The sequence below is a fragment of the Salmo salar genome, chromosome ssa13, assembly GCF_905237065.1.
Source record: "Salmo salar chromosome ssa13, Ssal_v3.1, whole genome shotgun sequence".
NCBI classification, from domain to species: Eukaryota; Metazoa; Chordata; class Actinopteri; order Salmoniformes; family Salmonidae; genus Salmo; species Salmo salar.
In genome coordinates this window covers 69,450,874-69,471,694 of record NC_059454.1, presented here as the reverse complement: position 1 = coordinate 69,471,694, position 20,821 = coordinate 69,450,874, and the positions used below count along the sequence as shown (strand labels likewise).

The following is a 20,821-nucleotide window of genomic DNA, read 5'->3' as shown; positions in this document are numbered from 1 at the left end:
TTATTTCATATTTTTGATGTCTTCACTATTATTCTACAATGTAGAAAATAGTAAAAATAAAGAAAAACCCTTGAATGAGTAGGTGTGTCCTAACGTTTGACTGGTACTGTATATACACACAGAAGGGTCAACTCAGTCCATGTAGCCATTTTGTTAGCTATTTAGTTAGCTATTTAGCAGTCATATGGCTTGGGGATAGAAGCTGTTGTTAATACATTGCATTCAATGGTAAAAGATGAGTGTCACAAGGTTGACACAAGTCAATACATCACAGTCAATGGGGAAAGAAATACATTGCATTCTATGGAAACATATAGGTATCATGGGGTTGATGATTATGTCAATATATATTTGCAGTCAATAGTAAAAGACGAGTGTCAACCTATTGATGCTTATCTCAATACATTGCGTGCAAAAATACAAATAAGACACAAGGGTCAACTCTGTCCGTGTAGCCATTTTGTTAGCTATTGTTAGCTGTAGCGCCACGCGATCAAGGGAGGTGCTATTGCCATTCCAAGCAATGATACAGCCAGTCAAGAAGCTCTCAATGGTACAGCTGTATAACTTTTTGAGGATTTGAAGGCCTATTTACGCACTCGCATGCGCACCTACTTTGAGCCCCGTTTCTCTTAATGCATTGTTTTAGATCGTCTGTTGTAACCACTTTGTCTGCCGCTGTTTGATATAGAGGCCTGCTGTGAGTTACTTCAGCACTGAAACTAACTGCACTCTGATCTGGCCTAGCATAAGCACAGTATGTGGGGGGCTGAGGAATCAGTTGAAAAGTGCTATACACACAAACACACACGCACACGCACACGCACACACACACACACACACACACACACACACACACACACACACACTTCCTCGTGAACACGCATCTGTACACTCACACATGCGCGCACACACACACCATCTCACAGCTGCTTTACCTCTCACTCTGACCATCTCTCTCCTTCCTAACATACCTCCCTCATTTATCTTATCATAAAGAAAGAGTCCTGAACTCCCACAGGTTAAAATAGACTCTCTCTTATTCATGTTTTCTCAGTTATGTGTGTACTTGGTTGCAATAGGTACTTAACATAAGTCAATGGACTCCCCTTTTTGAAAATCAAAGCAAGTGTCTTTATTTCATGGTGGATAAATGAAAGACTCCATTTTGAGCCATCCAACATTTCTCCAGCCCCATCCCTCAGCTTAAAACCAAACCAAGTGACCTTTGACTGATAAACAAATTCAGGATTGTGGCTTTAAATATAGAACTAAGTTTCCAAAATGTGTAGTAGGCGGATGCCATTTCTCATTTCTTCCCTATGACACGTCTGATACGTTCGCTCAATTCTGGTGTTATGTATATTTTATATCCATTACAGTGTGTTCCCACAATGTGCTATCCCAAGTGAGAACTTTCATGCTTCTCTGTTTTCCCTGCCTCTGAAGCTCAGCAGTGTAGCGCTGGGCCCATTATGGCTAATTATTTATTGTAGCCATAGGCGATGTGCAAGAGAGTGTGCCTCCTCAAATCAAGCATCGCCATTGTTATTCTCGAAATGGAGCTTCGGAGGGGGAAAAGTCCCAGTTGAAAACCCCACCAATCATTCTAAGATAGAAGTAGATGGATTTGCGCTTAGTCAAGTTGTCGTAATCAAGCCCCTTGTCTAGTGTGGAGTGGAAACAGGGCTTGTTTTGTTGTTATTGTCGGAATATCATCACAGTACAGTGCCTTCAGAAAGTATTCATACCCCTTGACTTATTCCACATTGGTTGTGTTACAGCCTGTTATGACGTGCCCTTGGGTGAGGATCATAGCCCCCCTGTATTGGCATGGGGAAACATATGTTAACATTGCCAAAGCAAGTGAAGTAGATAATATACAAAAGTGAAATAACAATAAAATGAACAGTAAACATTACACTCACAGAAGTTCCAGGGTAATAAAGACATTACAAATGTCATATTATGTATATATACAGTGTTGTAACGATGTGCAAATGGGGCGGTAGGTAGCCTAGTGGTTACAGCGTTGGGCAAGTAACCAAAAGGTTGCTAGATCGAATCCCTGAGCTGAGAAGGTAAAAATCTGTCGTCCTGCCCCTGAACAAGGCAATGAACCCACTGTTCCTAGACCACCATCGTAAATAAGAATTTGTTCTTAACTGACTTGCCTAGTTAAATAAAGGCTAAATAAAAAAAAGGGTTGAAGTACAAAAGGTAAAATAACTAAACAGAAATGTGGGTTGTATTTACAATGGTGTTTGTTCTTCACTGGTTGCCCTTTTCTTGTGGGAACAGGTCACAAATCTTGCTGCTGTGATTGCACACTGTGGTATTTCACCAAATAGATATGGGAGTTTATCAAAATTGGTTAGGAGGTGCAGCTCAGTTTCCACCTCATTTTGTGGGCAGTGTGCACATAGCCTGTCTTCTCTTGAGAGCCAGGTCTGCCTATGGCGGCCTTTGTCAATAGCAAGGCTATGCTCACTGAGTCTGTACATAGTCAAAGATTTCTTAAGTTTGGGTCAGTCACTGTGGTCAGGTATTTTGCCACTGTGTACTCTCTGTTTAGGGCCAAATGACATTGTAGTTTACTCTGTTTTTTTTGTTAATTCTTTCCAATGTGTAATAATTATCTTTATGTTTTCTCATGATTTGGTTGGGTCTAATTGTGTTGCTGTCCTGGGGCTCTGTGGGGTCTGTTTGTGTTTGAACAGAGCCCCAGGACCAGCTTGCTTAAGGGACTCTTCTCCAGGTTCATCTCTCTGTAGGTGATTGCATTGTTATGGAAGGTTTGGGAATCGCTTCCTTTTAGGTGGTTGTAGAACTTAACGGCTACTTTCTGGATTTTGATAATTAGCGGGTATCGGCCTAATTCTGCTCTGCATGCATTCTTTGGTGTTTTACGTTGTACACTGAGGATATTTTTGCAGAATTCTGCGTGTGGAGTCTCAATTTGGTGTTTGTCCCATTTTGTGAATTCTTGGTTGTTGAGCGGACCCCAGACCACACATCCATAAAGGGCAATGGATTCTATAACTGATCCAAGTATTTTTATAGCCAGATCCTAATTGGTATGTCAATTTTTATGTTCCTTTTGATGGCATAGAATGCCCTTCTTGCCTTGTCTCTCAGATTGTTCACAGCTTTGTGGAAGTTACCTGTGGCGCTGATGTTTAGGCCAAGGTATGTATAGTTGTTTGTGTGCTCTAGGGCAACGGTGTCTAGATGGAATTTGTATTTGTGGTCCTGGTAACTGGACCTTTTTTGGAACACCATTATTTTGGTCTTACTGAGATTTACTGTCAGGGCCCAGGTCTGGCAGAATCTGTGCAGAAGATCTAGGCCCTCCTTGGTTGGTGACAGAAGCACCAGATCATCAGCAAACAGTAGACATTTGACTTCAGATTCTACTAGGGTGAGGCCGGGTGCTGCAGACTGTTCTAGTGCTTTCACCAATTCTTTGATATATATGTTGAAGAGGGTGGGGCTTAAGCTGCATCCCTTCTCACACCACGGCCCTGTTGGAAGAAATGTGTGTTTTTTTGCCAATTTTAAACCACGCACTTGTTGTTTGTGTACATGGATTTTATAATGTCGTATGTTTGTCCCACAACACCACTTTCCATCAATTTGTATAGCAGACCCTCATGCCAAATTGACTCTTAAGGCTTTTTTGAAATCAACAAAGCATGATAAGACTTTGCCTTTGTTTTGGTTTGTTTGTTTGTCAATTAGGGTGTGCAGGGTGAATACGTGGTCTGTTGTACGATAATTTGGTAAAAAGCTAATTTAACATTTGCTCAGTACATTGTTTTCACTGAGGAAATGTTCGAGTCGTCTGCTGTTAATGATAACGCAGAGGATTTTCCCAAGTAGTTATTGGGGTCAAATTTGTCTCCACTTTTGTGGATTTGGCTGATCAGTCAGTGGTTACAAATATTGGGGAAGATGCCAGAGCTAAGGATGTTAAAGAGTTTTAGTATAACCAATTGGAATTTGTTGTCTGTATATTTTATAATTTCATTGAGGATACCATCAACACCACAGGCCTTTTTGGGTTGGAGGGTTTTTATTTTGTCCTGTAGTTCATTCAAGGTAATTGGAGAATCCAGTGGGTTCTGGTAGTCTTTAATAGTTGATTCTAAGATTTGTATTTGATCATGTATATGTTTTGCTGTTTGTTCTTTGTTATAGATCCAAAAAGATTGGAGAAGTGGTTTACCCATACATCTCCATTTTGGAAAGATAATTCTCGTGTTGTTTAGTGTTTTCCAATTTTCCCAGAAGTGGTTAGGGTCTATGGATTCTTCAATTACATTGAGCTGATTTCTGATGTGCTGTTCCTTCTTTTTCCGTATTGTATTTATGTATTGTTTTAGTGATTCACCATAGTGAATGCATAGACTCAGGTTTTCTGGGTCTCTATGTTTTTGGTTGGACAGGTTTCTCAATTTCTTTCTTAGGTTTTTGCATTCTTCATCAAACCATTTGTCATTGTTGTTCATTTTCTTCGGTTTTCTGTTTGACATTTTTAGATTTGATAGGGAAGCTGAGAGGTCAAATATAATGTTAAGATTTTATGCTGCCAAGTTTACACCTTCACTATTACAGTGGAATGTTTTGTCCAGGAAGTTGTCTAAAAGGGATTGAAATTGTTGTTGCCTAATTGTTTTTTGGTAGGTTTCCACACTACATTCCTTCCAACTATAGCATTTCTTAATATTACTCAGTTCCTTTGGCTTTGATGCCTCATGATTGAGTATTGCTCTGTTCAAGTAGACTGTGATTTTGCTGTGATCTGATAGGGGTGTCAGTGGGCTGACTGTGAACGCTCTGAGAGACTCTGGGTCGAGGTCAGTGATAAAGTAGTCTAGGTGAGGATACCATCAACACCACAGTCCTTTTTGGATTGGAGGGTTCTACATGGAACTCAAAAGGGTTCTACCTGGAACCAAAAAGGTTCTTCAAAGGGTTATCCTATGGGGATAGCTGAAGAACCCTTTTAGGTTCAAGATAGCACATTTGTTTTTAGAGTGTAGACCAGTGACAAACTATCTCTATTTAATCCATTTTAAATTCAGACTGCATAACACAACAAATTATGGAAAAAGTCAAGGGTTGTGAATGCTTTCTGAAGGCACTGTACGTTGGCTTTGCTTGTTTTGATAGTGCATTTTTGTTGTACGTGTCTGTGTGTGCACAAGCCTACGGTGAGGTTACATAAGATGTGGGTATTACGCTGCGTTTCTTCACTATTTCAGCGCTTGCGTCAACCGTGAGAATGGGATTGAATCAATAGGAGCGTATGCCCCGGAGATAGCTACTGAGACAGAATATGGTGAAACATAGATTATGCCTTTTGCTGGTGTTTACTTTTGTTCGCTAGCTAGCTCTTCTTCTGCCCCACAGCCCAAAGCCCAAATGACAGACAGCAGGGGATGTCAGGTTTGACCTTGTTGACCTTTAGGGTTGGCATGTGGAGTCTCGTTTGACCCCTGGACACGACCCTCCGCGACCTCTGCCCTGGGTCTATTTTGCGAGTGATTTATGTCCCACTGTGCGAAGAGCGAGGGTGGCAGGGAGAAGGGGTTGATCGAGGAGGATGAAAGCTTGTGGTACACTTAGAAAAAAAGGTTCTCAAAGGGTTCTTCGGCTGTCCCCATAGCAGAACCCTTTTTGTTCCAGGTAGAACTATTTTAGAACAAGCAAAAGGGTTCTACCTGGAATCAAAAAGTGTTCTTCAAAGGGTTCTCCATGGAGACAGCCGAAGAACCATTTTAGGTTCTAGATAGCATCTTTTGTTTCTAAGAATGTACACACTTTGGAAATAGAGCAACCATCCTGAATTAAACACACCTCACAAAGTGAAAATACACAGAGCAGGTAACCGCACGAATTGGTTATAGTTTTTCTGTTAGACTAACTTCTCTAGGTGGGTCGATAATGAATGCTGAGATTTTGCTCCTTGAAAGTCTATTGGTTTGATTAATTGAAAGGAAATGGGAGCAGAGGTAATGAGGATACTACCCAAGGCACTATGTATGTGCTCTGCCAGACCTCTCTCGCTTTTCCTTTTACTTCCTCCTCTCTGTAAATGTACCTCCCTCCATCTCTCTACTCTCTCGCTCTCTTTTTTGCCTCCTCCTCTCGCTGACCTCTCTCTGACCTCTCACTCCCCCAAACTATCTCTTCTTTCTTTCAATTCAATTTAAGGGGCTTTATTGGCATGAGAAACATATGTTTACATTGCCAAAGCAAGTGAAATAGATAATAAACAAAAGTGAAATGAACAACACAAAATTAACGGTAGAATTTACTCTCACAACAGTTCCAAAAGAATAAAGACATTTCAAATGTCATATTAAGTCTATATACAGTGTTGTAATGATGTGCAAATAGTTAAAGTATGAAAAGGTAAAGTAAATAAACATAAATATAGTGGTGTTTGCGCTTCACTGGTTGCCCTTTTCTTGTGGCAACAGGTCACAAATCTTGCTGCTGTGATTGCACACTGTGGCATTTCACCCAACAGATATGGGAGTTTATCAAAATTGGATTTGTTTTCAAATTCTTTGTGGGTCTGTGTAATCTGAGCGAAATATGTGTCTCTAATATGGTCATACTTTTGGCAGGAGGTTAGGAAGTGCAGCTCAGTTTTCACCTCATTTTGTGGGCAGTGTGCACATAGCCTGTCTTCTCTTGCCTTCGGCAGCCTTTCTCAATAGCAAGGCTATGCTCACTGAGTCTGTACATAGTCAAAGATTTCCTTAATTGTGGGTCAGTCACAGTGGTCAGGTATTCTGCCACTGTGTACTCTCTGTTTAGGGCCAAATAGCATTCTAGTTTGCTCTGTTTTTTTGTTAATTCTATCCAATGTGTCAAGTAATTATCTTTTGGTTGGGTCTAATTCTGTTGCTGTCCTGGGTCTCTGTGGGGTCTGTTTGTGTTTGAGAACAGAGCCCCAGGACCAGCTCTCTCACACACTCACACACACACACACACACACACACACACACACACACACACACACACACACACACACACACACACACACACACACACACCACCTCTCCTTTCTCTCTACTCCCTGGCTTTCAATACATTTCTTTCCACCCTCCCTCCCTTCCCCTCCTCTCAATCTCCAATTGAGAGTGAAAGGGAAATAAGAGAGGGGGATCAGGCAGGGAGATGAGAAATCAATTAGGCACCACAAGGGCAAAGGTTACATCATTACACATTCAGTCCCTCCGTGCAAAATGAGCCAATAGCTCGTGGTGTGATCAATAGCAATCAAGAGGTTGCTGTATGTGTGTGTTTGGGTACGTGCGTGGGTGTGATAGGTCTCATGGAGGAGAGATTGTGAGGATATAGTGGGGGGGGTTTCTCCCCTATTTCCCATTTTATTATTATTGTCTTTCAAATACATCATTTTTACAAGGTCCTTGATCAAGAAGTGACCCCCCAACTTCCAGATTTGTGTCCTAGTTTAAGATGTACGTGACTGGGTTGGATAGAGAGGCAGAGTGGGATCCTCTATATGCTCCTCCAGCAGCCGATATATGGTAGCCAATTAGCATATAGAAGAGCCGGCTCCAATGATCCTATACTTTTGGCAAGGACACAGAGGCCAATGAGAATTCAACTAGCCAGTGCTAACTAGCTGCAAATTACACTGGGTCACATTCTTGTAAGTAGAGCTTTAAAAAAACGATCCTAGTCCTATTAGCTGCAGTGGCTCGTGCTCGGGTCAGCATCGCAACGATAATATGAGGAAGCAAGTTTGTAATAGCATGGATTTTCGACATGAACAGTATTTTCTCGAGAGGGCTTCAAAACACGAGCCCATGAAAACAGATGTAATATGTGAAGAAATTGTAATTGGAGAAACCGTGCACAAGTCGAATGTCGTCGCTGTAGCGACATGAAAGTGATGCTCAGTTCTATCACTGCACCGACCAGTACTCATTTTGTAAAGCTCTTTATCAATGTTAAATGTGGTGGTGCTTCTGCCTACATGGAGTTTCTCAATGAAGACAAGTGTGTACAAGAAATTGTCAAGTATGTACTAGAAATCCACACACACAAAGCACCCTCATTGCATCTCTGTTATCCGTCAATGCTTTGTCCTCTTTCTGACATTTCAAAACACAGCCCTTTGAGCTGGTTTGGGTGTCAAAGTGGTGATTTTAAACAGAGGTGTGTGTGTCTGTGTGTGTGTGTGTGTGTGTGTGTGTGTGTGTGTGCCCATAGTGTTTGTGTTATATAGAAAGGGATGAACTGTTATCATCACACAGTGTTTTGGTGGGCCCCTAAGAATTACACACGTGCACAGTGTCAGTGGTGACAGCTTGGTGGACATACACAGTGCATGCAGACCTGACACACACTCACATTAAGAAAGGGTCACTCACACACGTGGACACACACACATCCTGACATAGAGAAATGAATTAACACACAATCCAGCAGAAATAAAAACATGCACATCTTTTTAGATATTCTAACATACTCTTCCCTCTCTCTACAGTGCCCCCTCAGATCGTTGTTCGACCCCGGGACCAGATCACAGCCCAGGGTCGCACCGTAACCTTCCTCTGTGGCACCAAGGGCAACCCTCCACCCGCTGTGTTCTGGCAGAAAGAAGGCAGCCAGGTAAGACACACACCATGGAATATTGTATCAGCTCAGGTCACAGTTGTTCTGTATACACCAATATGACCACTCCACTGTGGAAACTGGTGTTCAGTCAGCATGGTTTTGGCACAAAATGGCTTCCATGGATACAGATAAGTAAAAAGTTGATGGTGGATACAGTTCCCACACATAATATAAACCTCCTTATGAAAACTGGTACAATATAAACACATTTCATTGGTATCATTAAAACATGGTTTAAAAATGGCCATGCGACCACCAACCTGGTTCGATTCCAGGCTGTATCACAACCGGCCGTAATTGGGAGTCCCATAGGGCGGCGCACAACGTCGTTAGGGTTTGGCTGGGGTAGGCCGTCATTCTAAATAAGAATGTGTTCTTAACTGACTTGCCTAGTTAAATAAAGGTTATCCTAAGGAGAACCTTATCTAGTCTATCTGTCATGATCTTGGCTCTGCTAGCGTTGAATGTCGCTATCAGGCTCTGCTTTCTCTCAGTTGAGCGCAGTCCCTGGGCAAGTCACACTGAGAAACACACACATTGAATGAATTGTTGGATAGTATTTTAACTCAGCAGCTATACTCTTCCTGGGGTCCACAAAAGATGGCGTATATGGCGTCATGTCTGATTAAAAACATAAACACACACACACACACACACACACACACACACACACACACACACACACACACACACACACACACACACACACACACACACACACACACACACACACACAGGTGAACTCTAGTGTCTGTGGTGTAATGTGCAATCCCCTTGATATATTACACTTTAGAGCAGATCTCACCAGGAGTATATAGGCTCCTTAGGCATCGGAGAGAGTATGTGTGTGTGTGTGTGTGTCACTGTTAGAATCCAGAGGGTTCTGCGAAGCATCAACATGCTGAAAGGCCTGGTGGGAGTGTGTGCATGGGAGCCTGTAGCACCGCTCTTAGGGACAGATGAGGGGGAGAGATGGAGAGAGAGAGAGATGAAGAGGGCGAAGGTGGAAAGAGGGAGTGAAGGGTTGGTTGGTATAGCTAGAGAGTGGGAGATGTAGAAACAGAGAGTTGCCAATGGGAAAGAGGGTAGGGGAATGGGAAAAGTAGATGAAAGCAGAAGGAAAGAGCGAAGGATTGTATGTGGGAGTACTGTATAGGAGGTGCAGAGAGAGAGGGAAAGAGGGAGGGAGAGAGAGAGCGCCCCCCTTTGTAGCCCTGCCAGGGCTGTGTTAGATAACACCAAACTGCCTGGCTCTAAATAGCACAAGACCCATGGAGAGCATAACTGAGGGCTTCTCTTTGGTCTAACTGTCTCTGGGCAGCGAAATGATTCCCTCTATCCCTCTGTGCCCCTCTCCTCCCTCTTTCTATCCCTCCCTCTATTCCTCTGTGACCCTCTTCTCCCTCTATCACTCCCTCTAAGCATCACTGTGAACCCCTCCCTTTCTCCCTCTTTCTCTGCCTCTCTCCATCGCACACACAATTATACCTTCACCCTTGACCTCTAGCCACGGGCTCTCCACCGATCAGCTCTAAGCCTCTTCGAGGACAGAGTCAAAGAGCATCGCACTCCTGGAACCCCGCGAAATTCACATTGGAGGCAGCGAAAACCACACACACATACAGTACCAGTCAAAGGTTTGGACACACCTATTCATTCAAGGGTTTTTCTTTAGTTTTAAAATGTTCTACATTGTAGAATAAGTGAAGACATCAAAACTATGAAATAACACATATGGAATCATGCACTAACCAAAAAAGTGTTAAACATTGAGATTCTTCAAAGTAGCCACCCTTTGCCTTAATGACAGCTTTGCACACTCTTGGAATTCTCTCAACTAGCTTCATGAGGTAGTCACCTGGAATACATTTCAATTAATAGGTGTGCGTGGTTAAAAGTACATTTGTGGAATTTCAGGTCAGTCAAGATCAGTCAATCCGGAAATGTTAAAGTTCAGTTGCAAAAACCATCAAGAGGGATGCTGAAACTGGCTCTCATGAAGACCGCCACAAGAAAGGAAGACCCAGAGTTACCTATGGTGGAGAGGATAAGTTCAGTAGAGTTACCAGCTTCAGAAATTGCAGCCCAAATAAATACACAGAGTTCAAGTAACAGACACATCTCAACATCAACTGTTCAGAGGAGACTGCTTGAATCAGGACTTCGTGGTCAAATTCCTGCAAAGAAACCACTACTAAAGGACACCAATAACAAGAAGAGATTTACTTGGGTTAAGAAACATGAGCAATGGACATTAAACCGGTGGAAATCTGTCCTTTGGTCTTTTGAGTCCAAATTTGAGATTTTTGGTTCCAACATCTGTGTCTTTGTGAGACGCAGAGTAGGTAAATGAATGATCTCCGCATGTGTAGTTCCCACCGTGAAGCATGGAGGAGGAGGTGTGATGGTGATTTAGAATTCAAGGCACACTTAGCCAGCATGGCTACCACAGCATTCTGCAACGATACACCATCACATCTGGTTTGTGCTTAGTGGGACTATCATTTGTTTTTCTACAGGACAATGGCCCAACACACCTCCAAGCTGCGCAAGGGCTATTTGACAAAGAAGGAGAGTGATGGAGTGCTGCATCAGATGACCTGGCCTCCACAATCACCCGACCTCAACCCAATGGAGATGGTTTGGGATGAGTTGGACCGCAGAGTGAAGGAAAAGCAGCCAACAAGTGCTCAGCATATGTGGGAACTCCTTCAAGACTGTTGGAAAAGCATTCCAGGTGAATCTGGTTGAGAGAATGCCAAGCGTGTGCAAAAGGTGGCTACTTTGAAGAATATAAAATATATTTTCAGTTGTTTAACACTTTTTCCCCCACTAATCTACAATGTAGAAAATAGTAAAAATAAAGAAAAACCCTTGAATGAGTAGGTGTGTCCAAACTTTTGACTGGTAGTGTATTACACTGCATGCATGTAACAAACACACACACACACATACAGTGCCTTCAGAAAGTATTCACACCCCTTGACTTTTTCCACATTTTGTTGTGTTACAGTCTGCATTTAAAATGAATTAATTACAGTTTTTGTGTCACTGGCCTTCACATAATACCCCATAATGTCAAATTGGAATTATGTTTTTAGAAATGTTTACAAATTCATTAAACATTTGAAGCTGAAATGTCTTGAGTCAACAAGTATTCAACCTCTTTGTTATGGCAAGACTAAATGAGTTCAGTATAAAACATTTGCTTGTCACATAATACATTAAATGGACTCTCTCTGTGTGCAATAATAATGTTTAACATGATTTTTGTATGACTACGTCATCTCTGTACCCCACACATACAATTATCTGTAAGGTCCCTCATTCGAGCAGTGAATTTCAAACAAAGATTCAACAACAAAGACCAGGGAGGTTTTCCAAAATCTCGCAAAGAAGGGCACCTATTGGTGGATCGGTAAAAATAAAAAAAAAGCAGACATTGAATATCCCTTTGAGCATGGTGAAGTTATTCATTTAACTTTAGATGGTGTATCAATACACCCAGTCACTACAAAGATACAGGCGTTCTTCCTAACTCAGTTGCCGGAGAGGAAAGAAACCGCTCAAGGATTTCACCATGAGGCCAACGGTGACTTTAAAACAGTTAGAGTTTAACGGCTGTGATAGGAAAAAACTGAGGTCGGATCAACAACTTTTTAGTTACTCCACAATACGAACCTAAATGACAGAGTGAAAAGAAGGTAGCTTGTACAAATTACAGTAAGAAATGATGATATTCTTTACCTGTGCTGACCAGTTTCAGCCTACCAGATGTGTGACATGGTGTTGTGATGTTTTATCCCCCTGTGCTGACTGGTTTCAGCCTACCTGTTATGTGGTGTTGTGTCATTTCCTGCCTCCCCAGATCCTGCTGTTCCCCATCCAGGAAGCTGCCCAGTCCGGCCGATACTCTGTGTCTCTGAGCGGGGAGCTGACCATCACAGACGTCCTCAGTGAGGACTCGGGATACTACATCTGTCAGGCCATCTCTGTGGCCGGGAGCATCCTCACCAAGGCCCTGCTGGAGGTTGAGAGTGGTGAGTGTCTGTGGGAGAAACACAAACACACACACACACACACACTCACAGATCTGTCGTAAATATATTGAAAAAGTGTTCAGGGACAGATGAATGTACACACAAATGATAGCACATAAACATGCAAGTGAAGATACACAAATATATCTGTTGTATATCAACGTGCTCATACACACAAGTCAGGGACAGACACACCCACACTCAGTCACAGCACATACACTGAGTGCTCAAAGCATACATTTTTATTTTATTAATTTAACTTTTATTTAAGTAGGCAAGTCAGTTAAGAACAACATCTTATTTACAATGATGACCTACCAAAAGGCCTCCTGCGGGGACAGGGGCTGGGATTAAAAATACAAAAATAAAAAATAAATATAGACAAAACACACATCACGACAAGAGAGACAACACTACATAAAGCGAGACCTAAGACGACAACATAGGAAGGCAGCAACACATGGCAACACAGCATGGTAGCAACACAACATGACAACAATATGGTAGCAACACAATATGGTAGCAGCACAAAACATGGTACAAATATTATTTGGCACAGACAACAGCACAAAGGGCAAGAAGGTAGAGACAACAATACATCACGCAAATCAGCCACAACTGTCAGTAAGAGTGTCCATGATTGAGTCTTTGAATGAAGAGATTGAGATAAAACTGTCCAGTTTAAGTGTTTTTTTTGCAGCTCGTTCCAGTCGCCAGCTGCAGCGATCTGAAAATGTGCAACTCAATATTAGGAAGGTGTTCCTAATGTTTGGTATACTCAGTGTATCTACAGATAGCCCATAGATTCTAGGCAGATGTTTATGTTGACTTACCTCAAACGATTTGCTTTGGAACACAGAATGTGTTGAGGCAAAGGCATTGTGCTTCGGTGCATGTGAGGCTGTACAGTAATGACTGTCTCGTTAAAGATTGGATTCCCACAGTGCCGTAAACACAAGTCATGCCAAAGCATCCAAAACAGCCTCAATGAGTGTGCGTGTCTGTGTGTGTGTTTCAATTTGTGTGCCTGTGTGTGCCTTTGCGAGTGTGTGCCTTTGCGTGTGTGTGATTGCACACTAACCTCTAACGACAGAAACCTAGCATGAGTTTCTCTAGAGCAGTGGTTCCCAAACCTTTTATAGTCCCGTACCCCTTAAAACATTTAACCTCCAGCTGCGTACCCTCTCTAACACCAGGGTCAGCGCACTCTCAAATGTTATATTTTGCCATCATTGTAAGCCTGCCACACACACACTATACAATACATTTATTAAACATAAGAATGAGTGTGAGTTTTTGTCACAACCCGGCTCGTGGGAAGCGACAAAGTGCTCTTATGGGACCAGGGCACAAATAATATAATAATAATCAATAATTTTACTTACTTTATTTAACCGTCTTACACATAAAACCTTATTTGTTCATCAAAAATTGTGCATAACTCACCACAGGTTCAGGAGAAGAGTGTGCTTGAAAGGATGCATAAAACTCTGCAATGTTGGGTTGTATTGGAGAGAGTCTCAGCCTTAAATTATTTTCCACAGACAGTTTGTGCCTGTATTTAGTTTTCATGCTAATGAGGGCTGAGAATCCACTCTCACATACTGTAGGTACGTGGTTACAAAGGGCATCAGTGTCTTAACAGCACGATTTGCCAAGACAGGATACTTTGAGCGCAGCCCAATCCAGAAATCTGGCAGTGGCTTCTGATAAAATTCAATTTTCACAGAACCACTTGTTGCAATTTCGATGAGGCTCTCTTGTTCAGATATCGGTAAGTGGACTGGAGGCAGGGCATGAAAGCGATAACGAATCCAGTTGTTTTTGTCATCCGTTTCGGGAAAGTACCTGCGTAATTGCGCACCCAACTCACTCAGGTGCTTCACTATATCACATTTGACATTGAGTTCATTTGCACACAAAAAAATCATACAATGATGGAAAGACCTGGGTGTTGTCCTTGTTAATGCAGACAGAGAAGAACTCCAACTTAATCATAGCCTCAATTTTGTCCCGCACATTGAATATAGTTGTGGAGAGACACTGTAATCCTAGGTTCAGATCATTCAGGCGAGAAAAAGCATCACCCAGATAAAGCAGTCATGTAAGAAACTCGTCATCTTGCAAGCGGTCAGACAAGTGAAAATGATGGTCAGTAAAGAGAACTTTAAGGTCTTCTCTCAATTAAAAACAATGTGTCAATACTTTGCCCCTTAATAACCAGTGCAGTATGTTGTAAAAGCGTTACATGGTCACTGCCCATATCATTGCATAGTGCAGAAAATACACAAGTTTTTTTACATTTATTTTTATTTCACCTTTATTTAACCAGGTAGGCCAGTTGAGAACAAGTTCTCATTTAAACTGCGACCTGGCCAAGATAAAGCAAAGCAGTGCGACAAAAACAACACAGAGTTACACATGGGATAAACAATCGTACAGTCAATACAGTCAATAAGGAGGTAAGGCAATAAATAGGCCAATAGTGGCGAAGTAATTACAATTCAGAAATTTACACTGGAGTGATTTATGTGCAGATGAGGATGTGCAGGTAGAAACACTGGTGTGCAGAAGAGCAAAAAAAATATAAAAAAATATGGTAATGAGTTAGGTAGGTGGTTGTATGGGCTATTTACAGATGGGCTGTGTACAGCTGCAGCGATCGGTAAACTGCTCTGACAGCTGACGCTTAAAGTTAGTGAGGGAGATATACAGTTGAAGTTGGAAGTTTACATAGACTTAGGTTGGAGTCATTAAAACTCGTTTTTCAACCACTCCACAAATTTCTTGTTAACAAACTATAGTTTTGGCAAGTCGGTTAGGACATCTACTTTGCATGACACAAGTAATTTTTCCAACAATTGTTTACAGATAGATTATTTCACTTATAATTCACTGTATCACAATTCCAGTGGGTCAGAAGTTTACATACACTAAGTTGACTGTGCCTTTAAACAGCTTTGAAAATTCCAGAAAATGATGTCATGGCTTTAGAAGCTTTTGATAGGCTAATTGACATCATTTGAGTCAATTGGAGGTGTAGCTGTGGATGTATTTCAAGGCCTACCTTCAAACTCAGTGCCTCTTTGCTTGACATCATGGGAAAATAAAAATAAATCAGCCAAGACCTCAGAAAAAAAGTTGTAGGCCTCCACAAGTCTGGTTCATCCTTGGGAACAATTTCCAAGTGCCTGAAGGTACCACGTTCATCTGTACAAACAATAGTACGCAAGTATAAACACCATGGGACCACGCAGCCGTCATACCGCTCAGGAAGGAGACGTGTTCTGTCTCCTAGAGATGAACGTACTTTGGTGTGAGAAGTGCAAATCAATCCCAGAACAACAGCAAAGGACCTTGTGAAGATGCTGGAGGAAACCGATTCAAACGTATCTATATCCACAGTAAAATGAGTCCTATATAGATATAACTTGAAAGGCCACTCAGCAAGGAAGAAGCCACTGCTCCAAAACTGCCATAAAAAAAGCCAGACTACGGTTTGCAATTGCACATGGGGACAAAGATCATACTTTTTGGAGAAATGTCCTCTGGTCTGATGAAACAAAAATAGAACTGTTTGGCCATAATATCGTTATGTTTGGAGGAAAAAGGGGGAGGCTTGCAAGCCGAAGAACACCATCCCAACTGTGAAGCACGGGAGTGGCAGCATCATGTTGTGGGGGTGCTTTGCTGCAGGATGGACTGGTGTACTTCACAAAATAGATGGCATCATGAGGGAGGAACATCATGTAGATATATTGAAGCAACATCAAGACATCAGTCAGGAAGTTAAAGCTTCGTCGCAAATGGGTCTTCCAAATGGATAATGACCCCAAACATACTTTCAAAGTTGTGGCAAAATGGCTTAAGGACAACCAAGTCAAGGTATTGGAGTGGCCATCACAAAGCCCTGACCTCAATCCTATAGAAAAATTGGGGGAAGAACTGAAAAAGCGTGTGCAAGCAAGGAGGCTTACATGCCTGACTCAGTTACACCTGCTCTGTCAGGAGGAATGGGCCAAATTGAATCCAACTTATTGTGAGAAGCTTATGGAAGGCTACCCGAAACGTTTGACCCAAGTTAAACAAGGCAATGCTACCAAATACTAATTGAGTGGATGTAAACTTCTGATCCACTGGGAATGTGATGAAAGAAATAAAAGCTGAAATAAATCATTCTCTCTACTATTATTCTGACATTTCACATTCTTAAAATGAAGTGGTGATCCTAACTGACCTAAGACAGGGAATTTGGCTAAGGTGTATGTAAACTTCTGATTTCAACTGTAAGTCTCCAACTTCAGTGATTTTTATTTTTTTTGCAATTCGTTCCAGTCATTGGCAGCAGAGAACTGGAAGGAAAGGAGGCTGAAGAGGTGTTGACTTTGGGAATGACCAGTGAAATATACCTGCTGGAGCACGTGCTACGGGTGGGTGTTGCTATGGTGACCAGTGAGCTGAGATAAGGTGGAGCTTTACCTAGCAAGGACATAGATGACCTGGAGCCAGTGGGTTTGGCGTTGAATATGTAGTGAGGACCAGCCAACGAGAGCATACAGGTCACAGTGGTGGGTAGTATATGGGGCTTTGGTGACAAAACAGATGGCACTGTGATAGACTGCATTCAATTTTCTGAGTAGAGTGTTGGAGGTTATTTTGTAAATGACATCGCCGAAGTCAAGGATCTGTAGGATAGTCAGTTTTACGAGGGTATGTTTGGCAGCATGAGTAAAAGAGGCTTTGTTGCGAAATAGGAAGCTGATTCTAGATTTAACTTTGGATTGGAGATGCTTAATGTGAGTTTGGAAAGAGAGTTTTCAGACTAGCCAGACACCTAGGTATTTATAGTTGTCCACATATTCAGAGTAGTGATGCTAGTCCAGTTGAAGAGCATGCATTTCGTTTTACTAGCATTTAAGAGCTGTTGGAGGCCACGGAAGGAGTGTTGTATGGCGTTGAAGCTCATTTGGAGGTTCGTTAACACAGTGTCCAAAGAAGGGCCAGATGTATACAGAATGGTGTCATCTCCGTAGAGGTGGATCAAAGAATCACCCGCAGCAAGAGCGACATCATTGATATATACGGAGAAAAGTGTCGGCCTGAGAATTGAACCCTGTGGCACCCCCATAGAGACTGCCAGAGGTCCGGATAACAGGCCCTCCGATTTGACACACTGACCTCTATCTGAGAAGTAGTTAGTGAACCAGGTGAGGCAGTCATTGAAGAAACCAAGGCTGTTGAATGTGGTGATTGACAGAGTCGAAATCCTTGGCCAGGTCGATTAAGACTGCTGCACAGTACTGTCAATTATCGATGGTGGTTATGATATCATTTAGGACCTTGAGCGTGGCTGAGGTGCACCCGTCACCAGCTCGGAAACCAGATTGCATAGCGGAGAAGGTACGGTGGAATTCGAAATGGTCGGTGATCTGTTTGTTCACTTGGCTTTCAAAGACTTTAGAAAGGCAGGGCAGGATGGATATAGGTCTGTAACAGTTTGTGTCTAGAGTGTCTCCTCCTTTGAAGAGGGGGATGAAAGGAGCTTTCCAACATACAATGTTATACATGGGTTTAAAGCTAAACTTCTTGTTAATCCAACCATGGTGTCAGATTTCAAAAAGGCTTTACGGCGAAAGCATATCATGCGATTATCTGAGAACAGCGCCCAGCAGACAAATCATTACAAACAGTAACAAGCCAAGTAGAGGAGTTACACAAGTCAGAAATAGGGATAAAATGAATCACTTACCTTTGATGATCTTCATATGTTTGCACTCACAAGACTCCCATTTACTCAATAAATGTTCGTTTTGTTCGATAAAGTCTCTGTTTATATCCAAAAACCTCAGTTTTGTTGGCGCGTTTTGTTCAATAATCCACTGTCTCAAACAACATCCGGTGAAATTGCAGAGCGTGAAACTCAACAAAACAGAAATTCTCATAATAAACATACATAAAAGATACAAATGTTATACATCAGCTTAAAGATAAACTTCTTGTTAATCCAACCGCTGTGTCAGATTTCAAAAAGGCTTTACGGCGAAAGCAAACCATACGATTATCTGAGAACAGCGCCCAGCAGACAAATCATTACAAACAGTAGCCAAGAAGAGGAGTAACAAAAGTCAGAAATAGTGATAAAATGTATGACTTACCTTTGATGATTTTCATATGGTTGCACTCCGAAGACTCCATGTTACACAATAAATGTTAGTTTTGTTCAATAATGTCCCTCTTTATGTCCAAAAACCTCAGTTTTGTTGGTGCGTTTTGTTTAGCAATCCATTGGAACAAAGCGCGGTCACAACAGACAGATGAAAAATCAAAAAAGTACAATAAAAGTTTGTAGAAATATGTCAAACGATGGTTAAAATCAATCCTCAGGTTGTTTTTGTCATAAAAATTCAATAATATTTCAACTGGACAAAAGCTTTGTCAATAGAAAAGGAGAAACAAGAAAGGCACGCTCCCGGACTCATGTCTGGAAATTTCCACTGTCCACTCATTGAAAGTGCTGTATCTCCCTCATTTTTCAGAGTAAAAGCCTGAAACAATGCCTAAAGACTGGCCACATGTAGAAGAAGTAATAGAGATTGTGAACTGGGTCCTAAGTCTTTGCATGGTGGATAGGCTTTCAATCGAAAAACAGACTTTCAAAATAATAGTACTTCCTGGATGGATTTTTCTCAGGTTTTTGCCTGCCATATCAGTTCTGTTATACTCACAGACATTATTTTAACAGTTTTGGAAACTTTAGAGTGTTTTCTATCCAAATCTACCAAGTAGCAGGCAGTTTACTTTGGACACGCTTTTCATCCAAAATGCTGCCCCCTACCCTAGTGAAGTTAAGAACAAATTCTTATTTTCAATGACAGCTTAGGAACAGTGGGTTAACTGCCTTGTTCAGGAGCAGAACGACAGATTTTTACCTTGTCAGCTCAGGGATTTGATCTTGCAACCTTTCAGTTACTAGTCCAATGCTCTAACTACTAGGCTACCTGCCGTCCCAATTAAGTCCTCCACAATAGTATGTTGCTTGCCTGTCCTAGCCATTCGGTAGCTCACCATATAAGACCCTTCTAGCCCCTTTTTATAATGGTATCTGTTGCTTTTATACAAGTCTTACTACTCGAAAGTCGTTTAAAAAAAACTCAGTGGCTTATTTTTGTAATTGGCATGTTTTGTTTCTAAAATTCTAAGGAAGAGTGAAGGTTTCATCGAGTTGTGAGATAGTACTTTTGCACACTGCGGCTGACGAATGGCACTACTCCAAATATAAGTGAACCCCAAATCAATGTAGTTGTTATCATATTTGCGCCTCTTCCATGGTCCAACTTCCCTGTCTGTTGTTCGTTGCTTTCCTGGGTAAAGGGGCAGTAGCTTTTCGGCTGCATCAGATTCACAACTGTCAGTGTCCATGCTAGCTGGGCTAACAATAAATGTAGATTTACTGATGCTACCATTGGATGTGCTCGTGGAAGCAGAACAACTTGTGTCGTCGAGAGGTGCAGGTGTACAGTAGTACTGCTGGTAGTAGCAGTACTACCAGCAGAGCTGGTATGTGTCTTTTTTTAACCATTTACCATTTTCGAGCAAACGGAATGAGCAGCAGCTATGTTTGGCTACATATGGACCGTTAGTGGAATTCCCGCCAGAGAATAACGATTAATGTGATTGGATGTAAGTTATTTGACTAGGCTACCTGTATTTGACATTTTGTTGTTATTTCGCTGAACACTAGATGGTTTCATTTTATCTTTGGCAGTGAAACGAGGCTACTCAGGCGAGGAAAACCCCCCCAAATGTATAGCCCCGTTGGAAAATATAAATGGACTGTTTGAAAATGTGAATGAAAAAAATAAAAATGTGAATCACATTTTTATTTGGCGTACCCCCGCGGGGGTACGCATACATCCGTTTGGGAATACCTGCTCTAGAGTAAGTTGATTACCCCCTAGGGCTCACTATCACACACAGCTGGCTTCAATTAACCTACCTCCCAAACCCAACCCAGCACCTTCCTCATACAAACCCCACATTCAAATCCCATTACCTTCTAACACTTTGAGTGTATCCCATATGGCATCCTCTTCCTTTTATAGTGCACTACTTTTGAC

The 20,821-nt window shown here is 41.8% G+C and overlaps 1 protein-coding gene across 4 annotated transcripts in view; it reads left to right on the top strand.

The window, feature by feature from the left end:
- Window positions 1–20,821, top strand: part of LOC106567652 (roundabout homolog 3) — a 300,880-nt gene that overhangs the window by 243,220 nt on the left and 36,839 nt on the right. For all 4 annotated transcript variants that reach the window (XM_014137191.2, XM_014137190.2, XM_014137193.2 and 1 more), the window contains 2 exons: window positions 8,534–8,658; window positions 12,533–12,704. In XM_014137191.2, coding sequence (XP_013992666.1) covers window positions 8,534–8,658; window positions 12,533–12,704 — 297 coding nt within the window. The remainder of the gene's footprint in view (window positions 1–8,533; window positions 8,659–12,532; window positions 12,705–20,821) is intronic.